Raw genomic sequence first — 11,100 nt, 5'->3', positions numbered from 1 at the left:
GTCTGGCAACACGAGAAACATTGGTTCAGTATTCATGCTGCTCGTGCTTTGACTGCACTGCTCACCAAGTGGTTCTGAGAGCCTCTGCACTTTTCCTGCAGTTTGCCCCCCCCCCCCCCCCGGACGCCGCCTCTTTCTGTCCCTCCAGTCTGAACAGAGATTCTCCCTGACAGCTGACAGCATCAGCCCCTTGACACTGACCACAATGCAGCTTGCCCGCTAGCCTTGTGGAGAAGGGACCAGTGTTGATTTCATTGGCTAAAACTACAACGAAAAACGTCCGTGGACTATTTTCAAACTAAGCCATAAAACTATGACTAAATATACTGACAATTTTATCAGCAATTCAAAACTATAGACTAAAATGTTAGGGAGGGATTATAGTGGAGAAGAGATCACTTTATGTTTGGTTGTGCTTGAGTGTTGCGCTCTGAAAATAGCAGATCTACAAGCTCACAACGCATCGCTGCATCAAAGTGTAAAATATTCCATTCCATTCCATCAAGGCCCGACAAAATGCATTTTCGTCGACAAAATCAACTGTAGATTTAGTTGACCAAAATCATATGATATTTAGTCGACTAAAACTAGACTAACAGATTTCAGGTAACTAAAATATGACTAAAACAGTAAAACTAAATGAAAATTTGCTGTCAAAATCAACACTGGAAGGGTTGTTGCTGCATAAGACTCTGTTCTGTCTTAGTCGCACGTCTTGTGTGTCTCGCATTTGAGTTTAATCAAAATGCAATGAACAAAACCAATTAGCGTCTAAAGCAAGAGTAGTTCATTCTGAACACGTACTCTATTGCTCTGGTAGTAAAATAAATCATCTCAACTCGTGCATTTATAATATGCCCTAACATGCCCATATAATGTGGATATGGTGGTGAAAGCAAGGCACGCCTGTTGATTTACATGGTAATCATGGAATGCAAATTCGATTCCAACATCAATCCCAAAACACATTCAGAAGCCATCAGAGGCTCGCACACATGAATGAAAGTATCTCCTTGTTGCATCCATGAACACGCTTGTTGCATCCATGAGCACTCCATGCGCACGCGCACACGCACACGCGCACACACACACACACACACACACACACACACACACACACACACACACACACACACACACACACACACACACACACACACACACACACACACACACACACACACACACACACACACACACACACACACACACACACACACACCTACTACCCACTGCTGCCCACTGCTGTAAATTGTATGGTACACTACTTATGACTAAACAATCAATTACAATGTGCCTGTGCCCAACGTGTCCCTCCAGGCTATGGGAGTGGTGTCACTTACAAATGTGCATGCAGCCATCCCTTCTGAATGTCACAAAACGGACTATGTAGAGGCCTTAAGTTGTAAACACAGCTCTTTGCAAGCTGTTTTTACAGACAGTGCACTTGTAAAATACCCTACAATCACCAACGTTTTTGGGCTGCCCGTTATCTCGTAGCGTGTTCCAGGGTCCCTGTATTTGTCCAGCTCTGGATCCTCTGAATCATTCAGCACCCCTGACCCCCCCAAATAGAACCCAAGTTCTGTCTGACCTTCATGTATTGTGACGGTGTCTTGGGAACTATGTGCTATGTGGTATCATCGCCATGCACTTCAACAAGTGACACCGAGACACAAGTTCAGCATTAATACAGCTTCTCAATCGCGACACATTCTCAAAGGTTATGTGAAATGGGACCTTGGCAAGACGCTGGGAGTAAGCAACACACAGTTGCACTAAAGAGGAATTCCCTTGGTCATAGCCAGACGCATTTCCCTGGGGCACGTTGGATTATAGGAGCAGTACCATAAATATCAGTTCACTTACAGAGGTGAGCACATTTACAGTGTGTTTGATACTGTACAGTGACAACTTTGACAAGCACCGCACTGACTCGCTGGATCCCTATAGACGAATTTCGCAGAAGGGTGCCCTGAGGGGTAATCCATGGAGCAGGTGCTCCGTAGGCCAGGTGTAGCTAATCAGTGCTGCTGCGCTTAATGGTACACCTCAGTAATGGCTGCACCCAGGCAAGCCTCTGTGCATTTGTCTATAGAGAGCACGTGAATGACAAGTACCTCCTAAATAAAAAGGGGCGTGTCATGTTTAAAGATGGAGTTTTGTATGTCTCTATCTACATTCCTCTAATAGACCCCCAGGTGTGGTTAGAATATTGAAATATGTCTTCCCTGTGTATCTTTGGTTTCGCCTTTGAGTCAAAAGGCCCAATCAAAATGACAGTGATATAGTGACATCACAATATCATCCCTTCCCCTTTATCATACAACAGCTGTGGGTGCGGCTTCAGTTCAGATGGATCACCACTCATCACCACCCACCAGGCAAACCAGGCATACTTACAAAACAGGCATACTGGTGGGTGTTATAAGAAATGAAAAAATCGGCACACCAATTCAGGCTCCCAAGTTTCTTTACTTTTAATCAGGTAACGTTTCGGGCCGCAGCCCTTCCTCAGACCTTCCAGCATAATATTCTGACCTTGTTTATGGTGAGAAGCCTACTTGTTGTATTTCACAACGCTTAATAAATCCCATTTTGGTGAACTGAAAGAGCTCTAGCACTGTGCACTAAACACTCAAACACCAACTTTATACACTTGATGCAGATCTAATAAGTAGGGGCCATCACAATCAAAATGGCGCTGGTAGGCCAGTAGGGCTACCGTGACGTCAGCCTTGCATTCCCTATTGTAAAGTCCCCAGTCATTTACGGATTAAGCGACTGGCAAATGATTGTGTAGATCGTATCATATTTTACAGATGCCTTGATTAGTGATCTCACGTTGACTCATAGCAGCATTTCAAACAATGTGACATGAGAAGCACCCTTCCACAACAATGTAATTAGAGCTGGGGGTGAGAGAGAGATAGAGGGACATCCATAGGGTAATAATGGATGGTTGCTGGTTGTACAACAGCAAAGTGCTCCCTCAAAACAGTGGTCATGCACAGCAGTTTTCATAGATTCAATATGAATAGCTGTGTTAATGTGTTTTCAAGGTCTATTTGAATGAAATTAAAGATATAACCCAAGTTGCACTTTCCATACTCTTTCCATACTCTCTCACCAGTGAGCTTATACATGGATGGATGTGGAGGGAGGGACGGACGGACGGACGGACGGACGGACGGACGGACAGACAGACAGACCAATCATAAGTATTTTGTACTAAAGCTGGACTGGCCAGTTTAGCATAAAGTATACACAATTAGTAGTAAGTAAGCCATACAGTATGTTCTATTACTGTATTTCTGTGCTTTGAAAAAATTGTCTCTCAATAGGGACGATGCTGGTTGAGGAAACGTTGGATAAAGAGCAAGTAGGAAAGTTTGGGCAAGTCATCAAGATAAGATACTGATCCATGTGATTTAAACCAGTGGTTCTCAACCAGTGGTCCGGGGACCACCAGTGGTCCTTGAGGGGGTTTCTGGTGGTCCCCAGCTAAATGATGGAGTTGGTAACCAAATGGATTTTGATATTTATTAGATCTTTAACTCTTGTAAAATGGAACAGTTTTAATGGTTTAATTTTTACGCTCTTTTACGCTCACATCAATATAACATGGAATTGTGGACAAAATCTCATCCAACAATAACGGAATATTCTATGTTTTGGGTCTGAGAGGCTAATTGTCATCAAGTGGTGGTCCATGGCTCAAATGCTGAATAAATAATGGACCTTGATGTGAGAAGGGTTGAAAACCACTGATTTAAACAGTAGGCCTACTGAAAATCAAATAAAAAATGTACCATGTACTGTAGCGGCATTTTAACTCTGTAGGTTTAATGTAACTGTAGCATATATAGGTTGTAGTACCGTGTGTCTCAATTTCAACATGATGCTGGCATTTAGAGCACCTGTCACAAGATACACTATGAAGTGACATTTTCATGTTCTACTAGAGGCCTAGTGTATTTATTTCCTACGCAGACTTTGTTGCAAACTTTGAGGACCATTGAAAAAAGAAGCCTCCTTGCACTGCCTCGGCCAAAGTGCGGGATAGAGTTTCACATTCTATATATAAGCCTGGTAGCTTGTGTCACAGGGTTATTTAAATGCCAGAGTCACACTGTCAAAACATAGCCCGCACAACGGTACAACAATATGATGGACCTTTTTGAGACCAGCACTTGTCTTTTTAACGATTTGCGTTATCTGGACGCCGGCGATCATGGATCATTACAACATTTGGACATGGCGGAGGTGTCCCCTTTGTATGCGGGGAATGGCAGTCCGTTGTCGTCCGGGCAGGACAACATTCCTTCCGAGACCGGGGGCGAGAGCAGTGGAGAGGAGCATGTCCTGGCCCCGCCGGGTCTCCAGCCACACTGTGAGGGACAATGCCTCATCTGGGCCTGCAAGATCTGCAAGAGGAAGTCCGCTCCGACGGACAGGCGGAAGGCCGCCACCCTCCGGGAGAGGCGACGGCTCAAGAAGATCAACGAGGCGTTCGACGCGCTAAAGAAAAAGACCGTGCCCAATCCGAACCAGAGGCTACCCAAGGTGGAGATTTTACGCAGCGCGATAAACTACATTGAGAAATTACAGGACCTGTTGCAAACGCTGGACGATCAGGAGAAAACGCCGCAAAATGGTTCACACACTTTTAACGTCAAAGGACAAAATGTAAGCTCTGTACAAAACTTTGCCTAAACACTAACATTGCCTTTGCGCATGAAAGTCACGTGGCTGAAATTGACATTGTAGCCTACTGTACATACTGTATAGGCCTGTCACAATTATTACATCATTGTCTAATCACAATAATTTGAGATAATCGCAATTATTCTTGCATAATCGTCAATCGTTTCCACGTTTAAAAATTTCCAAAAATAGCGGAAATAGTTGATCTACAAGCTTACAACACGTCACTTCGTAGATCAACTATTTCATACAATAGTATAAAATTATTACATTGTTATTCGTGTGAAAATGTATCGTCAACTTAAATGTGTAATCACAGTAACAGTCATAATGTACATAGATCCATAGCTATGTTACCTTTAACGTTATTTTGTATAGGCCTATGTGTTGAATACAAAAACAAACCCTAAAAACTAAAGGATTAATAGATATGTATATCTGTACAGGGCAATAAGGACTATCACTGGGAAAAGACCTGTCAATCCTGGCAGACATCCGCTGATCATTCCAATACACCAGTGATGAATCCGAGAGATCAAGGTCGATGCCAAAGCAAAATGGATCAGGAACCCACGCATAACTTCAGTCTGGTGGTCCGAACTATATGAACTCACCTGTGGTCTGTTTATCTCCTTCTGTTCCAGGTACCAACGAGTCTTCGGCCTCCACTAGCTTACTGCGGCTGTCATCGATCGTCGACAGCATCTCGAATGAAGACAAGACAAATTTCAATGACGAGGTCTCGGAAAATTGATTTTGCTTTTCTTTTCTTTTTTTTCCCGGTTTATATTGAACAAACGTGCTTTCGGTATTTCACATTTCCATTGTTTTCCAAGTTATTTCCAATTGATACAGTCATTCTTTTTGTTATGTATTTGTTTGTATAAGAGTAACAATATTGACCTTATTTATACAGATGAATAACTGATGTAGATTCTTTTAAGATAAGATTGAGATTTAGGTGTCATAGAACATTAGTGATATGAGTGGTGGAAACTGGAAAGACATTTTCAATACTTTTACTTCTGCTCCACTACATCTCAGAGGCAAATATTGTACTTTTACTTCACTACAAGTATTTGAAACTTTAGTTAGAAGTTATTTTGTAGATTTTGTTTATTATTACAAAACCCACTTTTCTATATACATTTTGGCCATTTGAAAATAGCTGATCTACACGCTCTGTGAGTGTGTAGATCTGCTATTTTCAAAAGATTTGTATACATTTGAAAACGTGTGTAATGGGACATTGTTCTTAATGGGTACTTTTGGTACAATTTGATGCCTTTGTACTTTAACTCAAGTACATTTTTAATTCAGAGTTTTACTTGTAAGTTACTCTGTTACAAGTTGTAACACAGTATTTCTATATTGCAGTATACTTTAAAACATTTGAGTACTTTTCCCACCACTGACTGAATGAAACATAGGATGGGTACAGTTAGGATTGGCCAAACCAAGATAGATAAAAACATAATAATAAAGATAAAATAAAATAGCCTACTGAACTGCTGACCCTAGATATCTGTACTGGATATCTCAATGAGTGAACGTATATGTACGATCGTATATGTACATGTACGATCTATGTCGATCAATATAAATGTACAGTGAATATACAAATTAATACATATCGCTATACATCTATTGCCAATGAATAGGCCTTTATGATGAATGAATACATGTACTGTTTATAACGTTGTCATATTTTAAGAACTTAATTTATTTTGTATTCAAAAGCAGATGTACTGACCATCAAAAAAAGCAAGTATTGTAGCCTATATAATATCTACATGAGATGACCAACTAATAAATTGCTATTTTTGCAATTGATTCTAAGGATAACCTTTTACTTTGCTTCATTGGTTTATTTGGACGGGACAGAGTATATTAATGAAAATTACATAAAAATTTAGCGTAAATACACCAGGTTTAGCAGAGATGCTAAAGATGAGAGGACAGCATACAAAAACATAATACATTTCTAACACAGTAAAAAGAGAAAATAAGTTGAGAGAAATAAGAAAAGATTAAAACTATTGCTAGGGTAGTGGACTGAGAGTCATACGTGATCACAAGACCCCTGTTAACCCCTGTTTCAATTGTCCACACTGAGGGGATCTCCCTCAGTGTGACAGGGAGCTCTTTTATAGTAGACAACCTTTGATGGAAAGAACATTTTTACTTTCTGCCATAGACCTCACAGTCACTAACTCTTGACACTAATTTTCGGAGAATATTTTCCCAAAAGGTATTTTAAAAATCCCACCAATGTGAAGTGAGTGGTGGCTTTGGAGTCAAGCACAGTTGTTGACTTAAGAGAATGTTCGACCTCTGGATGTAACGCAAAAATCTAAATCAGTACTCAGACATATGGACATACGGACAGACAGACAGACAGACAGACAGACAGACAGACAGACAGACAGACAGACAGACAGACAGACATAGCTGTGTATAGGAGACAGTGTTCCACCGCAGTTGTAGTTCACAGTGTGAAGCTCAACAGTGCCACTGTAGGTCACCCAGGGGTATTGCTGTACTCGGGCATAAAAATCACATACGGACTCAGACATACGGACATACACACGGACAGACACACATAGCTGCGAATAGGAGACGGTGTGCCACCGCTCAACAAACCAGCTTGACTGTGCCCCCCCCCCCCCCCATTAAGCCCATGTCCAGACCCTGTGTGATATACCAAGATCAAGCACCTTATTACCGACGGGTCATTTGACCATGGGAATGCCGCTTCAAACTAAACACACACACGGCCTACCAGTTCCCCATGCAGCGTTCACGGGTATTAGAGCTTCATAAAACCCCCACGGGCCCCGAAATAGCCGCTGCCGCCTGCCCAGACGCTCTCTTTGTTCCAACTGGCAGTGGTGGAAAGTAACTGGGTACATTTACTTAAGTACAATTTTGAGGTATTTGTACTTTACTTGAAATCTCCACTACTGTTACTTCTACTCCACTACATCCCAGAGGCAAATATCGTACTTTTACTCCACTACATTTATTCGAAAAAATAGTTACTAGTTACTTTGATTATTATTGAGAAAACATACATTAACCACTTCAAAACAGCAGATCTACAAGCTCACAATGCGTTGCGATGCGACGCATTGTGAGCTTGTAGATCTGCTATTTTCAAACGTTTTTAATAATACATTTGAAAACTTGAAACGAATCATTCTGCACAAATGAGTAGTAAAGTACATTTTGAATTCCGGACTTGTAACGAAGTAGTTCTACATCGCAGTATTGGTACTTTTACTTAAGTAAAAAAAAATGTGAGTACTTTATCCATGCACTGCCAACTGGCATACGGCTACCACTCTCACCCACAACAGTAACTCAAGTCACTTCCAAACACGGAGGCCTGGCTATGCTATCGTATGTGTTTGGGACATGGAAACTTGGTCCAAACACGGAGGCCTGGCTATGCTATCGTATGTGTTTGGGACATGGAAACTTGGTCAGTGGGCGATGGGTGCAAAGCTCGCGGGGATAATGAAGCTATCCGGCCCATTAGGGGCCTTAATTCATGATCACTTTGTCTCGTCGCCACCACGTGTCTAAACGCTTACACATGCCGTCTATCAAAATGCCAGCGTGATGTGTTGATGCTAACTGTGTGGAAATTCATCAGGCTTTGTTTGTCACGCATCGACTTGAGAGAGAGGGTGCGCTTTGTTTATGGTCCTGGTGCGTTACTGTTGTGCTAACCTAACCCTGCAGTCGGGAGCGAAGAGTGGACGCTTTCTCTCTTTAGATCTCCATAGATGACATAATGCCCTGGATGACCTCTGGGGTACTGCCCCATCCCTCAGGCCTTCAGACACACAAACGGAGGTTGCGCGCACGCACGCGCGCACACACGCACGCACACACACACCCACCCACACACACACACGCTAAATGCACACGAAAGTATCTTGAGCAGAATTTCAAGATTCATTAACATAGCTTTAGGTTATTTCAATGCATAACTATATTCTACCTTTCTCAAAATCCCACAGTCAGAATTTATGTATATGATTTAACCCATTTAGACTTGAGGTCTATTCTAAAAACGCTTTCTGAAAAACTTCAAAAATGGGTTCCCGTCATGAAAGGTGAAAACCCCAAAAGGGGTTCCCGTCCACAATAATGGGTTGTGAAGTGTCAGGAATAGTTTGGGAATATTATGGCTCACTTCAAAGTAATGTGTCTTACACCTAATATCGCATCATCTATATAGATGATGCAATAATGTTTCTGTCTGGTTTCTATAGAAACCAGACAGAAACATGATAGCCAAACAGTAATGTGAGTTGGGACTCTGTGACCCAACAAGCACCTTGTCTGTTTCACATTCTCTCTATACCACAAAGTGTAGGGGGGATTCATTTTACCAAAATTATAGCATATCAGATGAATTATCACACCAGGGAGAAATAGCTATTTCCGTCAAATTGTTTGCGTCTGTTATTTCAATGTTTGTGTTTTCTACATTTTATTAAATACTAAGTGAGGTGTTTTACACAATGTAGGTAAATGTACTTGGGAAAGCCTATACGGTAGTTAGATGCAATGTGCTATAGTAAAAAACAAGTCATACAGTCAGATTTTATTGTTGACTGTTTGAAATTCCATGACTTCATTTCATAGAGATCTTGGTGACAATGATGACTCCATTTAATTGATTACAATGAATGCGGCTGTAATTGGCCCGGGTTTAAAAGATGAAAGTTGATGAAGCTGAGGGTTTTATAAGAGGGGATAAGCAGAGAGGCAGACTGCCTTGATTTATCAAAACTTTCCTCAAATGTTCTGCTAAAAAAGGATTTGCTGCAAACCGTGTATAGTTGGCGCAGAACACCTCAATGCACTGCCAGACAAGTGGTGTTGCCAATCAAAGGCTCTTCTTGTCACCAGTAGTGGAAAGTAACTAAGTACATTTACTTAAGTACTGTACTTACTTGAGTATTTCCAATTTCCAATACTTTTACTTTGATCTACTCCACTACATCTCAGATCCAAATACCGGTCGGTATTGTAGGCTACTTTTACTCCGCTATATATTTGACAGCTTTTAGTTTAGTTATTTTGTAGGTTTGGATTATTATTACAAAACATACATTTCCCACTTCAGCGTCTCGGCCATTTGAAAATAGCCGATCTACAAGCTCACAAGGCGCAGCATAGCAATGCGTTGCTTGCAAGATCTACTATTTTCCAAAGATTTGTAGGCCTATACATTTGAAAACTTGAAATGAGACATTCTGCATAAAGAAACTTTCTACTTTTGGTAGCCTACTTTAAGTAGGCCTACATTTTGACATAATACTTTTGAACTTTTACTCATTGGCAAATTTTGAATTCCAGACTTTGGCCTCACTCAGGCCTTTACTGCATTGCTGTATGCTTGTTGGATGAATGTTGTGTAGTGTCATGGCCGCCCCAATGCATTTCCAATGGAAGTCACATGGTTTGTAGTCCACATTTTGGACTACAAGCTGTTGTATGGCTTTCGGCTGTGTTTCGACTGCGCCCCTCCCCCTCATACAACACAAATGTTGTGTCAAACCATGTGACTCCCATTGGAAATGCATTGGGGCGGCCATGACACTACACAACATTCATCCAACAAGCATACAGCAATGCAGTAAAGGTCTGAGTGAGGCCTTTAACAGAGCATTTCTACATTGCAGTAGGCCTGCCCTATTGCTACTTTTACTTACGTAAAAAATGGAGTACTTTCTGCACCACTGCTTGTCAAGTGCAATAAGCTTATTCTCCTGTTACTGTAAGACAGTCTGTAGAACTTGATGGTCACATGGGAAGAAAATGTTCTGGCATGTTCTGGCATCTGGCATATTATCATTATACTTATTACTGATTATTACTGACTAATGCAGCATAATGTACTATTAGGCTATTGGCAAGAAGAGAACAGTTTATTCTAAAATATCGTAGACTAAAAGTATTCCTCCAGATGGGCTGTTAGAGCTTAATCCGTTTTATGGGAATATAAATGATAAATTGGTCACACTGGCAGAGTGGCTCCAAATCACCAGCATCAAATCAAAGCATGAGCAGTTTAGAAGAAATAAGGCTTTCAGGCGTGAGTAGTCCGACATAAAAGGCAAGGCCACCCCTTGCCCTACACTTAACTCTGGCTCTGACCCTTGAGAACAACTCTACAACAGAGACGGGAAAAAAAGACTCAACAGTTCCCAACAGACACCGTGAATCACAGTAGGACTACCAGTTCAGTCTGTGCGCAAAAAGCACCGACATAAACACCGTCCGCATGTGTTTGGGTAATCAAACTCAAGGCTCAATTAGCAATCGGTTGTTTTGCCAGGGTTTGTCGTTGTCGATGTTTGTTACTCACAGTCT

The 11,100-nt window shown here is 41.5% G+C and overlaps 1 protein-coding gene across 1 annotated transcript; it reads left to right on the top strand.

The window, feature by feature from the left end:
- Positions 1 to 4,140: 4,140 nt before the first annotated feature.
- Positions 4,141 to 5,976, top strand: myf6 (myogenic factor 6). The gene is made up of 3 exons (XM_079494714.1): positions 4,141 to 4,689; positions 5,154 to 5,247; positions 5,352 to 5,976. The coding sequence occupies exons 1-3, from the start codon at positions 4,168 to 4,170 to the stop codon at positions 5,459 to 5,461; spliced, it is 726 nt and encodes a 241-aa protein (XP_079350840.1). The 5' UTR covers positions 4,141 to 4,167; the 3' UTR covers positions 5,462 to 5,976.
- The last annotated feature ends 5,124 nt before the right edge of the window (positions 5,977 to 11,100 follow it).

This window comes from Electrona antarctica, assembly GCF_951216825.1.
Source record: "Electrona antarctica genome assembly, chromosome: 23".
In the NCBI taxonomy this organism is placed as follows: domain Eukaryota; kingdom Metazoa; phylum Chordata; class Actinopteri; order Myctophiformes; family Myctophidae; genus Electrona; species Electrona antarctica.
The sequence above is the reverse complement of the archived record's forward strand: the minus strand, read 5'-3'. Positions and strand labels throughout refer to the sequence as shown.

What these genes read in the sequence shown, in the direction of transcription:
- myf6 (XM_079494714.1), top strand. Translation starts at nt 4,168, where the DNA reads ATGATGGACCTTTTTGAGACCAGCACTTGTCTTTTTAACGATTTGCGT. An exon ending in TTAACGTCAAAGGACAAAAT is followed by an intron (nt 4,690 to 5,153) that starts GTAAGCTCTGTA and finishes ATATCTGTACAG; the next exon opens with GGCAATAAGGACTATCACTG. An exon ending in GATGAATCCGAGAGATCAAG is followed by an intron (nt 5,248 to 5,351) that starts GTCGATGCCAAA and finishes CTTCTGTTCCAG; the next exon opens with GTACCAACGAGTCTTCGGCC.